Genomic DNA, 21,899 nt, shown 5'->3' on the forward strand with positions numbered 1-21,899 from the left:
CAGGACCACCAGGTTCCGCAGTAGTCTAGTCCCCCTGGCCATTAGACTGTTAAATGGTCAATCTAACATATAGTTAACCTAAATCTTAACGGCTGCTAATCTGACTTTTTGCACTACTGGCAGTTCTTTATAGCTTGCCACTCCTTGCACATTTGCTCTCTGCACTATTGTACTTACAGCGTTACTGTTACAGTGTTAATGTTACTGTTTACCTGACTTGTTAACTTGAATGCCCATTTTGCACATCTGGTTAGCTACTCCTCTTGCACTATCGGCACTATGGTATGGTAAAATACTATACGTAGCCATACTATCGGCACTATGGTATGGTAAAATACTATACGTAGCCATAATACAATACAACTTTTACTTATATCTGTACATTCGAGGAAACTGTGCGGGTCAGATGTATCGACATTTCGTTCTGTATACACGTGTACTAGAATGACAATAAAGTAGATCTGAATCGGAATCGGAATCTGAATCTGAATATAAGGCATTCCCTAGCGATGTACAGACAAAACAGGTTTGTCAGTGTGACTGTTAACTTATGTTAAAACTGTGGCCTCTAAATACTGGACCGAACTATATTTTCCAGTAGCGCTAGGTGGGTTATATGCATACAGGATTCGACCATGTGTGGCTGTCATTTTATCTCTAAGCCAGATGTACCTTTGAAAAGAGCCACATCTGGATCGCCAGCTATAGGTTCTTGACACCAGCTATAGGTTCTTGATACCTTCTCTTTTCGGCCTTTGATGACGCCAACGCACGGTTTCTGTCATTTTCCACGAGTAACTTTTATTCTTTCAGGAGATCTTAAGCCGGAGCCCCTCGATCCGAAGATAAGGAGGAACACCTTTGTCGCGGATATATTCATCGCAATTTGAAGTTAGGATAAGCGCTTGTGTCTTTTCTACGCAACGGGAGGTTTTTACACAGCTTTTATATACAGTGTCCATGTACATACAACATTCACACCCACTTCTCTTGAGACAAACAGTAAAGTAGCACCGGAAAGACATTGAGAAGCCATTGCGAGAAAAGCAAAGCATGCATATATATTTTCGGGCGTGGTATTTCAGACATATATGGTTTATTCTAAATTTCAAAAGGAACTTCAGTTCTCACTGGACAGTAAAAGCGGATAGGGAGGAGAGTAGTGTGTGTGAGGGGTGATGGAAGCCGGGTGTTCTTGTAAATAGCTTGAAAACTTTCTGGGTTTTGCCGCCCGCTCCACAGGCCTCGTTTACAAATCACATTCAGACATATATGACTATCCTACGGTATGACTGAGATTATATGACGGCTCTAACGATGGAGTGTGTCATGCGAGTTGCTGCAAGCCGTGACGACTACCAACCGAATCTGCGCTAAATACCGGTTAAAAAAAACAATTTTAAACCCCTCCTGTTTAAAAAAAAAAAGGAAAACAATTATGTGCTTGAGGTCCATGTCCATTTTTAGGAGAGAGTTTGGACAAACACAGCCATCACACGCTCATTTCCAAATGCAGATTTCCTCTGTGGCGGTAGCGATGGTGGAGGGTGGCGAGGGTCGGTGACGGAGACCCTCTACTTCTTCCTGTAGTTGCCCAGCTGGATGGCGGAGCGGTCGGAAGCGCAACGGAAAGTGATGGGCTGCACTTCCCAGTAGGAGACGGGGTTGCTGAAGAGGCTGATGCCCGAGTACATGGCCTTTTTTGTATTGAAGCCGGGAGGGCAGAAATCCTCTGTTCCCACTGCGCTGATCTTGTTGGAGTGGAGGTAGACCACCTGCGGGTCAAGAGTGAATACACGGAATGAAATTGTGGGTTTCAAAATGCAGATACACCGCGTTACTTTGCGCTTCGGTTATCGCTGGTTCTCTCCTTTGCGGATTTGTTGTTGTCATTAATATCATTGTATAGTGCAGGGGTGGCTAACCCAGTCCTGGAGAGCCGCAAGTCCTGCGTGTTTAGGAGGTTTCTCTGCTCCAACACAGGTTTTGCCAATTTTCAGCTTGTTAGCTGGCTTTGTGAGAGCTTGATAACCATCCAGGGTATTGGAATCACCTGGATTGGAGCAGAAAAACCTCCGAAAAATGCAGGACGTGCGGCTCTCCAGGAACGGGTTAGCCACCCTTGCTATAGTGCATTGTGTACTGTTAGACAACACACCGTGGGGACTGATGAGGGAGGGGGCTCTGTGTTGGGTGGGTGTGACTTTCTGATTGGCTGGGGTATGATGTCTGTCAAACTGAGAGGGCCCTGCCTTTGTAAACAATCTAGGAAACATAGCAACCACTCGCTTTTAGCGTCTCGTTACGTTTAAAATAAATTCATCGATTATATTGGACTCTAAGGAAAGTCAGAAGAGCGCAAAAAAATGCCAGCGGGTGCTATGTGGATTGTTATCGCTTCCAGGAATCGACTGATGGCGGCGTGGGAAGGTAAAGCAATAGCCTAGCAGCCGGCTTATTGCTAACGGCTAGGCTAACAACTCTTGGAGGCCACCACTGTGGACCCTTTATCAATAGCCACAAAACGAATCACCCGGAGATACAAAGTAGCGACCCGCTACATTCTGGACGGTATTATTTTAATTATGGAGGAGAGCTGTCTCTGTCCGAGGAGACCCAATGCTAGCATGCGGCTAGCTGGCCGCTCTCTTAATTGCTTGCTTACACTGAAAGGAGAAGTCCTCCAATTTTGTTTTACTTTTGTTTAAAATAAACCATTCGTTCAACTGCAATTATGTCCTGTGTGTTATACTTTGTAGATCTATAATTGTTTTTTTTTATACAGTTGTATATTTTTGGTCGGTAATGACATCATCTGGTGGTAAGTTGAACCCCTGGGGGGCTTTTATGAAGTTGCGACGCTGCTTTGTGGATTTTCACCTTTCGCGGGTGGTTGTGGTCCACATTAACCGCCAAAACCCAGGAATCTCTGAAATGCCAAATCCTCTAAATGAAAACATGAAATGGAAGCTAAAGAACTGGATGTGCAGTACGATCTAGCGGGACGTCTGAGAAACCGAGAGCCAAGGAATCCGAATTTGGATCAGAAATCTTCCGGAGAGAGAACATTTCCTGGCCAATCCAAACGACTGCTGAAAAAAAATCACTGTGAGAGCACATAACTCAATTAAATCTCACAGTTGTTTTAATGAAACAAGGCCTGAAACATTTTGAATGATAATAATCTCCAAAGAATCCGCCAACAAACAGTTTTTCATGAGAGCCTGCAGTTTTTCTGGCTTTTCTGGGTTGCGCAAATGGGGTGGGTGAGTCATGTCGTTTTGGGACCATACACTTTTCAAAATATGAGGGAACAAAACTCAAAGACAGCATATCAGCGGTCATGCTAACGAGCAGCATAGAAAAATTCATGTGTTGTGGTTTGCAGTGCCTTGCAAAAGTATTGCCCCCTCCAAGAACTTTTGACATGCAGTATTGTCATTAACTAGGACAAGAAAGTTGGATCACATGACCCCGATTTGAGCTCACCTGCATCGGCTCCCTGTTAGCTAAAGACGTGATTTTAAGATTCTGTTGGTATTACAAAATCATGCATATCTTTCAGATTTGATTTCCTTTTATGTTCCGGTCCGGAGCCTGCACTCTGAAAATGCTGGTCTACGAGTGATCCCAAGGGCCAAGAAGAAATCCACAGGTCATGAGTCTTCTCCATTCGAGCTGTGGTGTTGTGGAATGCTCGGCCCACTGAGATTCGATCTGCAACCTCAGTGGAAATGTTTCAATCTAAGCCTAAAACACACGTATATACTCATGTTCTCTAGCTTATGAATGACCAATATTTCATGTTGACGATCTCTGCGTCTTTGCAACGTCCATTTTTGCCTGGACATCCTGGAAGGGGGATGACTTCATGTGTGGTCCCTTTCAAGGTTTCTTCATTTTCCTCATGTTGAGGCTTTTAAGGTTTTCCTTGCCCTCATGTAGGTTTTAGATCAGGGGATACTGTCATATTAGTCTGTGCAGCCCTTTGAGACTCCTTGTGATTAAAGATGACTTGACTTGACTTGTCAAAGGCTTCAAACTAATTGATAAAACCCCCAAAGTATCGAATCAACAGAATATGAGACACCATCGTGAAAATAATCCATTTTATTTTGTGCTGACGAATAAAAGATTAAAAAAAGGCCCCCTTGAGTTAATACTTTGTGCAACCTCCTTTGCCGTGATCACGTCCCCAAGTATTTTGGGGTTTATCGCTATACGTTTTGCATATCTTGAAACAGATTCTTTCCAAAAATTCTCTATAGGATTGAGGTCAGCCATTTTGATACCTTTATATTGTTAGTTTTAAACTATTCTATTGTAGAATTTGCTTGACATTTTAAGTCTTTGTCCTATTGGAAGGTGAACCCGCGTCCCAATTTCAGGTCTCTTGCAGACTCTTAACCGATGTTCTGCCAAAATCAGCCCGGATTTGGCCCCATCCATCGTACTAACATCTTAAACTATCTTCCCGCTCCCTGCTGAAGGAAAGCATGAAAGCATGATGCTGCCACCACCATGTGTGACAGTGGGGTGTTTTAAGGCTGATGCGTAGTGTTGTACTTAAGCCAAACGTACCCCTTTGCATTCAGTAGAAAAAGTTCCATTTTGGTCTCATCTGATCCAAGTACCTCGTTCCAAATTTGATCAGCATGTGCCTTCTTGCAAACGCCAAATGGGCATTTTAATTGGTATTTTCTCAGAGAGGGCTTTCTGCTTGCCACTCTTCTGAAAAGGGCAGATTTATACACAGTAGACTAATTGTTGTCTTATGTAAAGATTGTCGCACCTCAGTTGTATATGCCTCCTGGTCTTCTATTGTGATCGTGGTTGCTTATCAGATTTGTTTTCTCCTTGTTTGGGCGGAAGGTTTAGAGGGAAGTCTAGGTCTTGGTAGGTTTGGAGTTGTTTTATGTTCACTCCATTTTCATATTATTGCAAGCGCAGTGCAGATGTTTAAATGTCATCTGGGAACTTCTGAAGTCTGTTGGCTGAGCTAAGAGAACAGGGGGCCAATATTTTTGCATTTTTTCCTGTTGTAAATATAATAAAGAATAATTTGTGTCCACTTCAGGATTGTGTCTCACATCTTGTAGATTCTGAGAAAATATTTGCAGTCGTTTAGCTTTAAGTTGCCTAAAATGTGGCAATATGACAAAAAACGTTCTGGTGGAGGGGCCAAACTTTTGCTGGACACCGTATGTTTTCCCGTTTGTCTTTGATCAGAGCAAGAAGGCTACAAACTAGCAGCCATTTATCCCCATCCCAAGTGGAGGTCTTACCTGGATGTATTTGTGGTCGGGCAGGCCGGGGGGCACACTGGTCAGGGCGTTGTTGTCCAGGTGAAGTTCCCGCAGGTGAGGCACATTCAACAGGGTGCCGTTCTCCACCGTGCTGATCTCATTATGGCTCAGACCAAGCCTGCGGGGAACGAGTGACATCAACACATACTTTATTGTAACAGCCCTGCTCTAAAAAAAAAAAGGGAAAAAAGAATGACGGCATGGAAAAGTCTTCTGTTCACACCTGTCGCTATTCTGATCGAAGACTATGACAGAATGGAAAGTGAAACCCATTCTTTTTACCGGTGCTGCAACAAAACTGTCTTTGTTCATTCCCTTAATAGGTTTTCTTTCCAAGCCAGTCATCTGGAAAGTCCTGCAACTGTCGTTTATTTGACCAAACTAGCACAAGAGATGACAAATGATGAAAAATCCCAAATCGTGTACGTCAGGGCTCTCCCATGATTTTTAAGCGTCCAGCCACTTTCTGTTACTCATTAGCGCAAATGGTTCCCACTTTCGTATACTTAGCTAGATGGCTTGCGAAATAATGGTAGCTTTGTAGTTAGCTAGAAAGGTAAAAAAACTGAAAGGGAGCTAGATAGCCAGCTAAAAGAATAAAAACCCGACTAAATAGCGAGATAGAAAGCTAAAAACAAAGCTAGATAGCTAGCTAAAAGAGTAAAACCCCAAATAAATAACAGATTAGAAAACTAAAAATAAAGCTAGATAGCCAGCTAAAAGACAACTAAATAGCGAGATAGAAAGCTAAAAACAAAGCTAGATACCTCGCTAAAAGAAGACACCCCCAAATAAATAACCAGATAGAAAGCTAAAAATCAAGCTAGATACCTCGCTAAAAGAAGACACCCCCAAATAAATAACCAGATAGAAAGCTAAAAATCAAGCTAGATAGCTTGCTAAAAGAGTAAAAACCCAACTAAATAGTTGAATAGAAAGCTAAAATCAAAGCGAGAGAGCTTGCGAAAAGAGTAAAACCCCAAATAAATAACCGGTTCGAAAGCTAAAAGCAAAGCTAGATAGCTAGCTAAAAGAATAAAATTCGAAATAAATAACCGGTTAGAAAGCTAAAAGTAAAGCTAGATAGCCAGCTGAAAGAGTAAAGGCCCAACTAAATAGCGAGACAGAAAGCTAAAAACAAAGTTAGATAGCTAGCTTAAAGAATAAAACCCCAAATAAATAACCGGTTAGAAAGCTAAAAATAAAGCTAGAGTAAAAACCCGACTAAATAGTTGAATAGAAAGCTAAAAACAAATCTATCTATCTATCTATCTATCTATATACATATATAGATAACAAATCTCTTATTTAAAAGCCTAATGATGAATTATAAATAACTAAGAAGAAATTGCATTGGTTTTAATCTCTTTGGAATTTTATTTTGATTTGATGAACACATTGTAAAATGTTTCTCTTTTAGGTCCATTGATACTATAAGGCCGCAACACGTGGAAGGAGTTTGTTTCGTTTTGAGTTCACGAATGAAGAAAAGAAGAAAATCGAGATTTTGAAGACTATGGGTATAGATGGCCATATTACTCTGCATATTGGAATTTAAACGAACATTTCGCATGCCCCAAGCAGCGCAGGTATCACCAAAAGCACTGATCTAGAAAAGGTAATGGATATATTTTGAATACTTGGCCAGTTGCTTGAGGCCCTTCATGCTCTCCTTGGTGACCTTGGAGATCTTGTTACTATCCAGGTGGAGCTCAGAGAGTGAGCTCGGCAGACCTGAGGCAGAAACACCGCAACGCCACCGTGTCATTCCCGGGGCCATTTCAATCCCGCTATGCCGACGGGGTACCTTGGGGTATCTCGGTAATCTGAGTGTCTGCGATACGGATGTAGGAGACTCTCTTGAGGTCAGCGAAAGCCCCGGCATCGATCCCTGCGCTCTTCAGGGGGTTGGATCCCAGCTCTGGGTCGGGAAGGATAGCGTAGGAACATCGCGGAAACGATTCGTAAACCCCCCCTCCGTCGTATTCGATTTACCCATCACGATGATTTGGGCCATTCCCTGGAAAGAGGCTTTCTTGATTTTAGTGATCTCGTTCTCGTGGATGCGCAGCTCCTGCAGACTCTTGGGCATGTTGGCTGGCATCTCCTTCAGTTGGTTTTTGGACAGGTAGAGGCGTTGCAGCTTGCTCAGAGGGCTGAGGGCTTTGGTGTGGATGTTGCTGATCTTGTTGTTCACCAGGATCAGCGCCTGTGGAGCAGGAAAAACCTTCAACTTTTTGACGTTCCTGTAAAATTCGGCTCAGATCCCCATCCCAGATGTACCCAAAATTAATTGAATGCTGTTCTTGAACTGTTTGGAGAATATGGACATTTTTAGTCTATTTTGAAAGGTAAGACTCCCAAGTTTTGTCCCAAACTGAAATGACTTCAAGTGCTACTGGTATTTAGTCATCTGAGTTAGAACACACAGAAATAGAAGGTATTTATCGTCCCAATCCGCAATCAAATGCCTGAAGATGAGTGTTGCATGGGCCAGAAAAACAACTTGTACAATAGCTTGAAGCCTTGCCTGGTACCTTGTCAAATTTGATCATAATCTGGGAAACTAAACATTGTATTTTACTCATTAACAAATTTTAGGTCCATGCGTTTCCAAAAGTGACCATTCGGAGACGAACCGTTTACAGAAAACTTTCCATTCGTGTATTTTAAATTGGGCAATTTTTAGAGATTGTGAAAGAGTTGTAAATGTTTGACATCTCTTGCCAAAAGTCAAGCAATGTTGGGACTCATAACGGTGCTAAAAACAAATCACAACTGGCGTCTTGCACTTTGATTTTGGGCTCTTATTTGAAAACACAGTGCATATCTGCGCAACGTTCTGTTCAGAATTTCATTGGCCAATCAATGTGTCAATCACCGTTTAAATCAGTTACTACTGGCTGAAGATATTCAGAGCTAAATGAAGCCATCTCCCATGATCAAACAAGCCCTTCTTGGTTGATGCAGGCTGTGGACTGTAAAAAAGGGCCTGCTATTGGCCGCGAGTGGTGTCAATCAAAAGGTCAGAAGCTAACGGCCATATTAGGAATAGTTTTACGAGTCCGTTTATTTGTAAACGGGAATTATGTGGCGAAACAGACCGATTGCAACGAGGCACTTCCAATGATACGGGACTGCTTTTAGGAGGATTTTCTTTTATATGTCAATTTGGATTGATCGTGATGTTATCCATCGAGCCGTTGCGACGTTAAGGGGTTAAAGCGTTTGTCTTGCGCTGTTTCCAATCAGTGCAATTTTTTTAGCCTGGTAATTGGGAGCAATGACATAAGATAGGGCGGTAAAGCAAGCCAGACCGCAATCTTATAAGCTTCCAACCATATGTTCACACATCATTAAAACAAACATTATTTTCAGAGGCTAGGAGGCAATTACCCGCTCCATCAGACTATATATAGACATAGAATCTAGAGTTCTTCAATGAGTTTGACATTTACAAGTGTTGATTCTCCTCTAAATTGCGTTCCTGCGAGGTCACCCTAAACTTTTCCATGACATTTTCGAAGCTTATCGGTTGTCGGCAACGGGTAGTTGCAGGAAAAGTTCAAGTCTGCACTGGCGTTTGTAAAAACAGACAAGAAGCAATGTTAGGAATGTAGCTCGTTCCTACGAGAGAACCGGATCGCGGAGTTCCACGCGTCAATCGTTCCTGTACATCTGGCATTAAGGGAGTGGCAGTACAGGAGGATTCCAAGCTACTGCCCATTTATGTGAAATCATAAAATTTTGAATTAATAATAGTGGAAAGTCTATCATCATTAACAGGGGGTGGGGCAGGAAACCTTGGTCCATGAGTATCATAGTCCAGCATTTTTCTTTAATCCTAATCCCAAAGGTGAGAACCACCAGGAAAAGTATGTGTGTGTCTGTGTGCGGAGTCAAACTTTGGAACAATTGACAAGACCAGATCAAACAATGTCCAACTATTGTTAAAATTTAAATACAAAAAAACATGACTGGCGGAATAGAGAGATGAGGAAAATGGGGTATGAGTGATACGAGAGATTGGGAATCGTGCCAACTACTGTTAACTTTGTTGATATTGTTGCTATTGTTATTATGAATATTATTACTATTGTTGTTAATATCATTGGTGTATTTAATAGGGAAGATGAAGGCGTAGGGAAAATAAGCATTTGCTTCTGACTACCCCTTTTCGAACATATTATGTAACGGTATTTTGTTGTTGAGTTATTGTTTTAGTTCTGTTTTTATTTGGATGTTCGAATAAAGTTTTCATTCATTCATTCGTTCAGGTGATTAGAAGTACTTGGATACTCTCCTACAGGGTTTGCTAACAAGCGGATGATTGATATCACCTGTGTTGAAGAAGAAACTATGAGGGTGTGGCATACCTCCCACCAGCAGAGGGCCCCAACTGGCATTTTGAATTGGGCACAGGTGTGTCCGATGATCACACACCTGTGCCCAATCATCCCGGAACCTTTAAAAGGACATTTTTGTTCGGTTTTGCGGGCCTTTTTTTTTTCTTTCTTTCTTTCTTTCTTCTTTTCCCTTTTCTTTCATGCCAGTTTTTTTTTGTTACTTTGTAACTTTATCCCTTGCAGTTTCCATTTCCAGTTCAGTCCTTTGAACGTTGACGAGCTTGTTTATTGTTTCTGGTTTCTTGTTTGGACATTTTGTGAGTTGTTTGGTACCCTCTTGACTGTTGTTAATAAATAGCGTCCTCTTTTTGAAAACATTTGCCCGCAGTTCCTGCCTCCCCCACATGGCTTATTCACCACCATCATGTCAGAACAGAAAAGCCTCAAAAACATGCATTACATGCAGCCATCGAGGATAGTTTGCGATGGTCTAACATCTCATTTCTAAGGCAGGGGTCGGTAACATATGGCTAGCGAGGCATATATGGCTCTTTTCATGAGTACATCTGGCTCGGAGATGAGATGCAACGTGAAAATTTAAACTTCCAACTGAAATGACTGCAAGTGCTATTAGTATTTAGTCATCTGAGTTAGAACACACAGAAATAGAAGGTATTTATCCTCCCAATCCGCAATCAAATGCCTGAAGATGAGTGTTGCATGAGCCGGGAAAACGGCTTGGACAATGGCTTTGAAGCCTTGCCTGGTACTATGTCAAATTTGATCACAATCTGGAAAACTAGAAATTGTATTTTACACATGATCTAATTTTAGGTCTAGCCGTCTCCAAAAGGAACCGTTCCGAGACGACCAGTTTACAGAAAACTTTGCATTTGTCTATTTTAAATTGGGCAATTTTTAGACATTGTGAAAGAGTTGTAGATGTTTGACTTCTCTTTCCAGAAGTCAATCAATGTTGGGACTCGTAATGGTGCTAAAAATGAATCAAGACTGAATGATGTACCAAACCGTTATGGCACATGTGGAGACAAAAAAGACGATTGTGGAGCCGACGCCACCGATTTGGTCCAGTATATATAGGGCACAGTCTTTGCTGCAGTTTACAGTCTAGGTGTCACACCAACAGACTTCATTTTGGCTGAAAATCACTAAATAATCCTTTATACGGAAGCTCATTAAACTATATTCAATGTTGAGACACCATAAGATGAAAAGCAACGAGACAAACTTTAAATCCCCAAAGGTCTGGTATAGCACCACGGGCAATTTGATTGGGTGAGCAGTAGGAATAGGCGGAGCTATACACAAATCTCATCGCATGATATAGGATAACAATGGCAGTCAAAATAAGCCTCAGATGCTGTTAAAAATGAAACTGGTATACTTCTATTGATATGGGACACAACAGAGAAACAAAATCTGCTGAAAAGTTAGCTTTTGTTTTGCAGTTTTGTTGAATTTTGTCTTTAAATATATGATATTGTCAATGTTTCTCTATCAAAAAATCGAACTATTTTTGTTTTCATGGCCTTTTGGGTAAATAGGTTCCCAACCCCTGGTCCAAGGTCTCTTACATGCAGTCCTTTTAGGTTCTTGAAGTCGTTCTCCTTGATTTCGGTGATCTTGTTGTTCTGCAGGTCGAGCAGGGTTGTGTCGTCTGGGATGTCCTTGGGAACCTCCTTCAGACCTGAGGGAAGGAACCAAAGACTGATTAAGAAAGATATTTTAACAATTCCACAAAAGATGACGATGTTCAAGTTCCAAAGTGACAATCGCATCCATTTTGAGAAATGTGTGAGTCGCACATGAGGTCCAAAAGTCAGAAACCTGGAGAAGATATGTCGTGAGCAAATAACGATCCATATTCAGGATTCTCCAAAGCACACGGCAGGAAATGGAACTGGAAACAAATTTCCTGATTGGCGTACTTCCCCACCAAGGTTTTAGCGCGGCACGTCACCTGTTCTCAATATGTTTTGGGGCGGATTCGGAGTCTCTTTGGGTCTGGTCCCAGGTTTGAGTTCCTTAGCGCATCCTATTTGTTTGACACGAAAGCTCTTCACTTTATTGAAAGGATGTGGCATGCCTGCTATATTTGAAATCTGGCAGTCATGGCTGTTTCAAGGATGACAAATGAGTCGCCTAGTGACGTCCAGGAAATGGATAAGAGAAGTACTGGAGTTAAAAGTCAGCATGAGTCACGCTTCGATAGCCAAGCTCCATTTGAATCGCTTCCAACACATGCCCAGCACATTTTAATACCTTGTCTGGAATCGTGAAACTCGGAAATAGGAAGTTTTTGATTAATGAGATTTTGGTTCCGCTTTGAGATGGGCGCTCGGGAATGATCAAGTCTGTGAAAAACGTTTTTAAGTAGGCTATTGTATGCCTGTCTCAGCTCCATGGGGAGCAGAGCTTTCAGCCGTTCTGCCCCCCAGCTCTGGAACTCGTGGCCGCCTGATCTCCGGAGCTTCTCCACCCTGTCCGCCTTCAAATCCGGACTCAAAACCCACCTCCGCAGACTTGCCTGTTCTTGATCATCTGCCTCACACACTGCCCCCGTTTTAACTCTGTTCTTTGTTTGCTATGTATGACTTGCTTGTTTTATTCTTGCTTGTTATTTGTTACTCTTTGTAAAGCGACCATGGGTGTCCCGACAGTCACTTTGAAGTAGAATGTATTGTTATTATAATAAATGGTACAACATTTTAGAAACATAATTAAATCCAGTTATTTCCTTTTGAAAACATCGACACATCTTGAAAGTGCTTTTCAAGGATGTGTTGCGTACAGAGAGCATATTATGTCTATGAGACAGCGGGATAAAACTAAAATACGGAGACCCCTCGCTACTTCGAGGCAGTGCGCTTTGGCGTTGGTTGGGTGTGACTGTCTGGTGTATGCAGTTGTGATAGGCTGATGTACGGTGTCAGTCAAACAAACTGGGAAGCAGAGCGACCGCTAGCTTTTAGCGACTCGTCGCATTGAAAAGACACTCATCAATTAAATCAGACTCTGAGGATCATCAAAAGAGCGCGACAAAATGGTCATCCCCAGAGGGTGCTTCGTGGATTATTACCGGGTTCCAGAAGCGACTCCAGCGGTGTCTGGGAGAGGGCAAGAGTGGTGCTTCAAGTCCAGTCTACTGTTAACGTTGAGGCTAACTACTCTTCCAAGCCACTGCTGTGGACCCTTTATCTTTCCAACGCCGGGTGACTCGGCTCAAATCTATGACACCCGATCTAGCTACTTGCCGGCTGTTCTCTAAATTGCTTTCCAACACTGAAAGGAGAAGCCTTCCAATCTTGTTTTTCTTTTGTTTAATGACAATAAAACCGTTCATTTAACTGCTATTGTGTGGTATGTATCATTTGTAGATATATAGTATTTTTTTGTTATAGTTCTATACTCTCAGTCTGTAATGACGTCTCCTGGAGGTGAGTCCAACCCTTTGGGGGCTCTTATGACGTAGAGAAACTACTTAGCAGATTTTTGCTGTCCCTATAAAACGCAATAACCCAGGAATCTCTGCAACTAAATTCTGTTGACTTGCTCAAAGTTAAAATCAACCGTGACAACCGTAGTTGGCGTACCACCCTTAACAGTCACATGTTTCTAATCATGGTACGCGGAGACTCCCTGAGCTTACCTTTTCCTGGTATTAGCATTTACGCAGCCGCAGTGTTTTTACAAGCCTTCGGTGTCATTCCAGACCAGCTGGCTATTGCTACTGTAGGCCGGTTTTAAAGAGTCTAGTCCCAAGGTTTCATCTCCGCGGCATGCTGTTTGTGCACGATCTGAACTTTAGATCTTCGGAAGATCTCAATAGCGAAGAGGCTTGTTAGTTGACCATTAGCCACCCAGTTTGACCGGAACGTCGTGCTTGACTTAGAGACGAAAAGTACCACTTACATTTGTAAACAAAAGACTGAAGAGAGACTTTTATTGTCTTGTGTATATAGTGTATCTCGCTCTAGATAAACACCAAAGTTCACCTCGAGGTAAACTGTCGTGACCCTGAAGAGTCATTGTCGCCTCTAAGTGGTTTTGAAGAAGAACATTTGGCCTTCATTATCTTTGGACAGTTTAGCGTTTTCCTTGATTCCAAGCTTATCAGTAAAGCAATTTCCTCCTGATGGACGAAGACTTTGAAACGTCAGTGAAACCCGTGGTCGGCAAAACTGATACCGGGCCGTGCGTCGTTTGATATCGGGCAGCAGGAAAAGGAGAAAAGGTTCCATTTTTTTACCTAATGTTGGTAAGTCTTGTTGCTACATCTCAGACTGGAGTTGAACCAGGGTTTTGAGGTTTTACGTTTGAATAAAAATCAGTTTGTTATGCACTGGCCGGCGCACTTGCCTGTCAGGCGGTGCAACCGTCACGTTGGGAACAAAGATTCCTGTTTCAGACTCCTGGTGACGTTTCTGTCAGGACCGGAACGTAGGCAAGACCCACTTGCGTGCGTTTCTTAGTTTTATTGGGAAGAAGGGAAAGGATAGTACACACGATCCCAAGATCGCTGGTCACGAGGAGCAGGTTGCTCAGACGCGGAAGTGGTATTTCCGTGGCGAGCGGTGGCGGTGTCCAGAGCGGAAAAAAAGCCATCAGTAGGAGAGACGGGGGTGAAAAAATTGTGGTCGAGATCAGAACAGGAGAGGGTCAGGGTCGAAAAGCTTGCCTAGCGTGAGCTGTGATTCGCAGACGGACTGATGACAGAAAGGCAGGGGTTTAAAAAGGGACAGTGTCACGGGGGACCGGACCAGAACGGAGGCGGGAAGGGAGAACTCAATTGCGTTGACGATCAAAACTTTTATTTAGCAAAATAAAAGTCGTCCAAAACTCAGGGACAAGACAGAACAAACAGGCTTTAACTAAAAACGTGCAAACACAGGTTTCTTCCGACTCAAACAAAACAGGACAGAGCAAAACAGAATGGGAAATGCAGACAGAAAATGCAATGAGCCCCCCCCCGCAAAACCCAAAACCCCCTTAAGAAGCAAACGCGCAAATTAAGCGATCTGCTTCAGCTGTTGCCCAGGGGGCGGGGCCAGCCGGTTGCTACGGCGACCATGCTGGACACGACAGACAGGGAGCCAATCGGCGTCCGAGGCGCCAAAGGAGCGGGCACAGGTGCCTTGCATCAGTAAATATGACAGTTTCTGTGACGAGTACATTTTGAAATGGTCATCCCATCTCGAATTTAAAGAGTTTTCCCTTTTCACTGATAGGTGGCATGACTGATTTCTGTGACCGGTGACACACAGACACGACGTTAAGAGCTTAATGTTATCATTTTTGTAAATGTTATAATCATCATTGTTATAGTTCAGTTCAGATGTCATCTACCTCAGCACGGGCTCCCCCCAAGGCTGCGTCCTAAGCCCCTTGCTGTTCACCTTGATGACACACGACTGCGCCCCTAGGTCCGCCACAAACCACATCGTGAAGTATGCTGACGACACAACGGTGGTGGGCCTCATCAGGGATGACAACGACCTGGCCTACAGAGAGGAAGTGGAGCAGATGGTGGGCTGGTGCAAGGACAACAGCCTGGTCCTGAATGTTGACAAGACTAAAGAGATCATTGTCGACTTTAGGAAAAACCAGCCCAACCATGCCCCACTTTGCATCAACAACAAGGCTGTGGAGGTTGTCAGCAGTATCAAGTTCCTAGGGGTGCACATCACAAACAAACTCACCTGGTCCGTGAACACTGCATCTCTGGTTAAGAGGGCACAGCAGCGCCTGTACTTCCTGCGGAGGATGAGGAGAGCCCACCTGCCCCCACCATCCCTCATCACATTCTACAGGGGCACCATAGAGAGTATCCTGACCAGCTGTATCTCTGTGTGGTGTGGAGGCTGCAGCGCTACCGACTGGGGTAGTGTGAGGAGGGTAACGAGGACAGCGGAGAAAATAATCGGGACTACACTTCCCTCCATTCAGGACATTGGCCAGAAGCGCTGCTTATCCCATGCTAAGAACATTACCGGGGACCCCTCTCACCCCCATCATGGACTATTCACTCTGCTAGCCTCTGGGAAGAGGTACTGCAGTGTGCGGTGCAGGACCACCAGGCTCCGCAATAGTCTAGTCCCCCTGGCCATTAGACTGTTAAATGGTCAATCTAACATATAGTTAACTAAAATCTAAACGGCTGCTAATTTGACTTTTGCACTAGTGGCAGTTTTTTTATAGCTTGCACATTTGATCTCTGCACTATTGTTACTTACAGTGTTATTACTTACAGTGTTATTGTTTACAATATAATGGTACTGTGTACCTGACTTGTTAACCTGACTGCCCATCTTGCACATCTGGTTAGCGTCTCTTCTTGCACTATCGGCACTATGGTAAATAACACAATACAGCTTTATTTATATCTGTACACTGAAGGACACTGAGGGAAACTGTGGGAGTCAGATCCATCGACATTTCGTTCTGTATACACGTGTACTAGAATGACAATAAAGTAGATCTGAATCTGAATCTGAATCTGAATAATATTTAATGTGGCCCTTGGGCCGGGCTGTGAAAATATTGCCAGAAAATAAACTGATCTGTAGTGCAGAAAAAGGTGAAGGGGCCACTGATCTTAGAGTAGTAAATTCATGATCCCGAAGGTGAGAACCAGCAGGAAAAGTATGTGTGCGTCTGTGTGCGGAGTCAAACTTTGGAACAATTGACAAGACCAGATCAACCAATGTCCAACTATTTACGTCTTCAAATTTAAATACAAAAAACATGACTGGCGGTATACAGAGATGAAGAAAATGGGGTAGATTGGGAAGAGTGCGTCTAGAACTCTGGTTAACTTTGTTGTTATTGTTGTTATATCATAACGGTTATTATTACTATTGTAGTTCTTATCATTGTTGTATTTAATAGGGAAGGGGTAGGGAATATAACCTTTTCGAACATATTATGTAACGTTATTTTGTTGTTGATTCATTGTTTTTCTTCTGGTTTTGTTTTCAAGTTGGAAATAAAGTTTTCATTCATTCATTCATCGAAAGGCCAAAAACTCCAAAGCGGTCTTACCGAGATCGGAACACTGGACGACACGCAGGTGGCACTGGCAGCGGAAGGGGCACTTGGGTCCTTCGGGCATCATCACGGTTTCTTCCACTTCTCTGGGCAACTCCGGGAGACCGGAGCCGGGCTCGTCCTCCATCATGAAGTCCAGGAAGCCGGATTGGCGGAAGGGAAGCGCCCAGCAGGCGGTGACCAGGAGCAGAGAGAGACAGGCCGACCTCATGGTGCCGATTGCGGAGGGGAACCTGGAGAAACGGGGACAAAGGGGTCAGTCCGTACCGATGACTTGGAACAAAACCTGCCTAAAAAACACTAAGGATTTGAAGTTACTTTTACTGGTTTTGGAACGTCTTTATGGTCTCGGGTCATCCTGTCTGTCTGATTTGCGAATAGGATATAAGCCCTTTCGGTTCCTGAGGTCTTCTGGCAGCGGTTCATCGAGTGTTCCTAAGGCCATGAGCAAAACTGACCAATGGTCACATCGGTTCCTCACCTAAGGAACTTCTGCCGGAGGACATCCGGTCCAAGGGGACTCTTGATATTTTTAGGAGGACGCTCCAGACCCACTTATTTTCACTGACTCTAGTTAGGATATATCGAACTTTGATTTGAATTTTGATCCGACATGATTTTGATTAAAGGCAACTATTAAATGATTTTTTTCGAAGTCCACTGAAGTCAACAATGGCGGACTAATATAAACCGATTGTCAGGACCAAAACGAAGACGGGACCCACTTGCGTTACGTTTCTCTCAGTTTTGTTGGAAGAAAGGAAAGGGTTGCACCTCTCTGAACGCGGAAGTGGGACTTCCTTGGCGAGCGATGGCGGTGTCGGGAACGGGAAAATGGGTCAGTCCCCGGGACAGGAGAGCAAAAACGTGGTCGGGGTCAAAAACGGGGAAGTCGGGGAACAGACGAGAGCAAAAAAGAGATGGGAGTCGGGGTTGAAAAAGGCTTGCCTAGTGTAAACTCAGGTTCGCGGACGGACTGACAACGGGTGACGGTAAGGAGCGAGTTTAAATAGGGACACGTGTATACTTTTTATACAGATAGAAAACCGTATGAAACGCAAAGTCATTTACTGGGCAAAAGAGCCTTTGAGCTCTTTGTGTCACAAAAGCAAAGGACGTTTATTAATCACCATAAAGTTTCTTTTTCAACAAAACTATAAAAGCCACAAGTGATGTAGGATATGATATTCAACATTTCACAACAAAACATTTTTTCCCTAGTGATATAAGATGACGTATCAGTATTCCGTCAAGGTCACGCTTTAAAAAAAAACAGTCTAGAGAGGGATGGGCACCGCCAGGGTGTACTTGCCCAAGAACCACCATGACCCTTTGCATGCTAATGTGAAGAAAAGAATGTTTGCCTGGATTTTCATAGTATGACACGAGTTGTATTTTTGTGGTATTTCTGGAGTCTGATTTTTCTAGTGTATCTGTATTATTTTTGTAGTATTACTGTAGTTTTACTTTTGTAGTATTTCCGTAGCAGTATTTTTGTATGAATGTAGTGGTATTCTTGTAGTATTTTGAAGAATTTACACAATAGTATATTTGTAGTATATCTTGAAAATGTTTTCCTATTATTGTAGTTGTATTGTTGTAGCATTTCTGTTGTAATATTTTTGAAGTATTTCTCTAGTTTTCGAATCAGTTTGAAGTCAAAGCAATATATTTGGTCCCTGTTTTGAAGCATTCAATTTGATTTATAGATTTGTCGAAATTTTGTAGTAAACATGTCGTATTTTCTGGCATTGGGAAACATGACACGGTAGACCGGAGGTCTCCAACATGGCGCTCGGGGGTACCGGGTATCCCCCTATGTCCACCTGAGTAGCCCTCGTACTCGTTCTGAAAACATATCGCGGGTCATTGGGATTTCCTCGGAAATGTGATTTCCATAAGCGCTCGTTTTAGAGGAGCTCCTCTTCTGGCTGGGCTCACTAAAAAGAGCTGGCTTTTTAGCTTTCCAAACGGCATTCTAGATTTCTTTTTGTTGTTTTGTGCATGCATTGCCAATGATAATGTAACATTGAGCACAAAGTGAATGAATAATATTAAAAATGTAGCATTCTACCATATTCTAATAGCCTTTATTTTTTTCTCTAGCGTAAACTTTGATCTGTCATTCCTTATCTGATTTAAATATATCGATTTGTGTGTTTGTATGTGACTTATAGGCTCCGAACCAGTCGAACAGATTTTTGTGAAATTGTACACAAGTGTACTCTACGAGTGTCTTAAGCTAGCTGTCTCAATAAATACCAACAAAATCCATAAACATTCTTCTTTAGTTTGGTCCGCTTTTGTGGGGTCTCTAACAATTTGGTACTGCGGCCCCTGATCCCCGACCACTCCAAGCAGCCAAATCCAATCTTCTATCATTTGTTTGTGACTCTTAAAAAGCTTAGGCTTCAGCTTACTTCACCTTTGGGCACATTCTCAAGTATCGTATTATTATTAGTTTTAATGCAAATAGTTTATTGTTTCCTTAATTTGTGATCGATGATGTAGTTTTTGTGCTGTGCCTTAAATAAATGCCACAAACAATAGTCCATACTTTACAGTAGATAGTTTAAAAATCAAATAGCTCATCAAACTGTCACGGTTGCCCATTGCCCTCACTTGGGCGCGCCCGTTTGGCGCCAAGTGCTGCTCGTTGCCTGATTGGCTTCCCTCCTATTTAAGCTCAGTGCTCTCGCTCACCCTTTGTCAGTCTGTCAATGAACCTCTGCACTTGCAAGACTTGTATTTTGACTCTGTCCAGTATCCTGCTCGTGTATACAGTATCGATCCTGCCTGTCTCATCCTGTCCGGTATCGATCCCGTCTGTCCCGTCCTGTCCGGTATCTTGCTCCAGTATCCGGTATCGATCCCGTCTGTCCTGTTTGGTTTCGATCTCGTCTGCCTCCGGCTTCCTGTTTTCCCGCGCCTGACTTTTCTATCTCACTTCTTCCGCCCAGCGATCGCCGAATCAATGGCGTTCGATTTCACGCGCATGACGGCCCCATTCCCGTAAGATAAAGCTTGTGTGAAAACGTTACGCGTCTGGGTCCTCCGTCTGTTCGTGTTCAGACAAACATTGCTAGAAAATGTTTATAACAATCATTTTTAAAATGGCAACTTAGCTAGATGGCTTGCCAAAAAGCTAGGAAGGTAGCTTGGTCGTTGGCTAGCAAGGTAAACCGGTTCAAAAAACACTAGGAGGGTAGAAAGCTAGCTAAAAGAGTAAAAAGCCAACTTAATAGCCGGACAGAAAAGCCTATCGAGCTCCATAGCAAGCTAGAAAAAAGGCCAAAGCATACAAAAAATGTAAAAAGCAAGCTTGATAGCTTGCTAAATAGCTCAAAAGATAGCGAGCTAAAAAAAGGCACATATCTTTGCTCATTGGCTTCACGAAACCCCAAAATTGAAGTTTGTATTTCCCGTCCAATAAATCAATACAAAAGAAGAGCTGATCTGCAGGCATCACAGCTGTCTTTAGGGGGCACCTAGTGTTTGCGGGCACCACGTTGGACACCCCTGTGCTACACAAGTCTTAAAGGTACAGCGTGTATGGAACCGAAAACGTGTGCTAAAAAGCATAAGAAGTCATGCAAACATCAGACACTCAAAGTAAAACACGATATCCTTTTCTCTGACTTTTTACCCTAGATCTTTGTGAAAAAAGAAACGAAAATAAGTATAAAAGATATTATGATTAAAATAATGTGTAATTACTATGTTGCTACTATGTTATTACCAGGTTAACTATAGGAAGTACGGTTGAATAGACTCAGTCAATCAAGAAAATCACAATGCCCTAGCACTGATGAGCTATTTTCAGAACGAGGAGTCCCATGAGGACAGTTGAGGTGCCCGCAGGCATCACGTTGGAGACCCCTGTTCTAATGGTAGTCTGTAGAGTGGACAGCCCTTGGAGACTTCTCGGGATCGAGGGCGTCCCAAATGAGAATGACCTAGCCTATGTAGAGTAGAGGAATGATGTCATATTTCTCCGGGATTGTCCCCGGAACTCGTGTTTTTTTTTCTTCCGATATCCGTGGGTCACGTCGTACTGCTACCCCGCAAGACACACTGGTTGACCTTTCCCAGCACGAGGACACCCGCCAATCTTCTCGCTACGCTTTGAATCCGCGGCAAGCGAAGTAATGAAAGGGCGCACACGCGGCCGACAAACCGTTTGGCCCGACTGCTCGGAAATCGGCAAAACCGAGGGCGCTTTGCCACCGACGGACCGTTTACGTTCCTGTCTGCGACGTCACGGCCCGAGAAAGTGCCGAGACCAGGGTCGGTCGCTCCCGGGAATGACTGTTCGACAGCCTTGGACCGCTTGTAGTTAACACCTTCTGTGTATTCCGGAATACAGAGTCCACCTGATGAATCCTTACCGTTCCTGTCAAATTGGCCTATGATCCCAATCCAAGGCTCCCTTTGTCACGGTTGCCATGGCGCCCAGTTGGCCCCGCCCGTTTCGGCGCCAGCTGCAGCTCGTTAACAGATTGGCTTCCCCGTCTATTTAACCACAGTGCTCTCAATCTCCCTTTGTCAGCCTGTCAACGAACTTCTGCCTTGCAAGACGTGGGTTTCGTCTCTGTCCTGTTCCTGTTGGTATTTCCTGTCCGGCTCATTTTGTCCTGTTTAATTTCGGTTTCCAGTTTTGTTTCCGTCTATTTTTGTCCTGTTCATTATTTTTTCCAGTTTCTGTTCCTGTCTAATTTCTCCTGATTATTTTTCGATATCCTGATTCATTATCTATCCTGTCCGGTCCAGTATGGACCCCATCCGGCCGATATCGACTCGGCCAATGGGAATCCATCTCGTCGGTCTCTGGCTTCCTGTCTTTTCACGCCAGACCGCCGCCTAACGGGCATGACTCCCCATTTCCCGTAAAATAAAAGGCTTGTGAGAGAACGTCACGCGTTTGGGTCCTCATCCTGTTCTGGTTCTTGACACCCTTACGCTCATGACAAAGTGATAGAGAGGAGAACAAGTTTTGCAACTACCGCATAAAAAATGTTAATCGTGCAATCGCAACGCAATGTGGGACTTTTTGGTACTAGACATTTCCCCGCTGATTCTGCCAAGATGGGAATTTTACTCCGTGGGAGCAGTCCAAATCTTTCATCCATCCACTCATGAGATGATGAACAAAGTGAACAGTTACCATCGTTCGCCCGCA

General features: G+C 43.4%; 1 protein-coding gene across 1 annotated transcript in view; it reads right to left on the minus strand.

The window, feature by feature from the left end:
* Positions 1-926: 926 nt before the first annotated feature.
* dcn (decorin) overlaps positions 927-21,899 on the minus strand; it is a 29,370-nt gene continuing 8,397 nt past the window's right edge. Inside the window, exons 2-8 of the mRNA XM_088347446.1 lie at positions 16,715-16,953; positions 11,248-11,360; positions 7,302-7,515; positions 7,114-7,227; positions 6,947-7,040; positions 5,286-5,424; positions 927-1,775 (exon numbers count right to left, since the gene is read on the minus strand). Coding sequence (XP_088203572.1) covers positions 1,575-1,775; positions 5,286-5,424; positions 6,947-7,040; positions 7,114-7,227; positions 7,302-7,515; positions 11,248-11,360; positions 16,715-16,931 — 1,092 coding nt within the window. The 5' untranslated portion in view covers positions 16,932-16,953 and the 3' untranslated portion in view covers positions 927-1,574. The remainder of the gene's footprint in view (positions 1,776-5,285; positions 5,425-6,946; positions 7,041-7,113; positions 7,228-7,301; positions 7,516-11,247; positions 11,361-16,714; positions 16,954-21,899) is intronic.

This window comes from Urocampus carinirostris, chromosome 11 (assembly GCF_059441175.1).
Source record: "Urocampus carinirostris isolate Australia breed hairy pipefish chromosome 11, RoL_Ucar_1.0, whole genome shotgun sequence".
Classification (NCBI taxonomy): Eukaryota; Metazoa; Chordata; class Actinopteri; order Syngnathiformes; family Syngnathidae; genus Urocampus; species Urocampus carinirostris.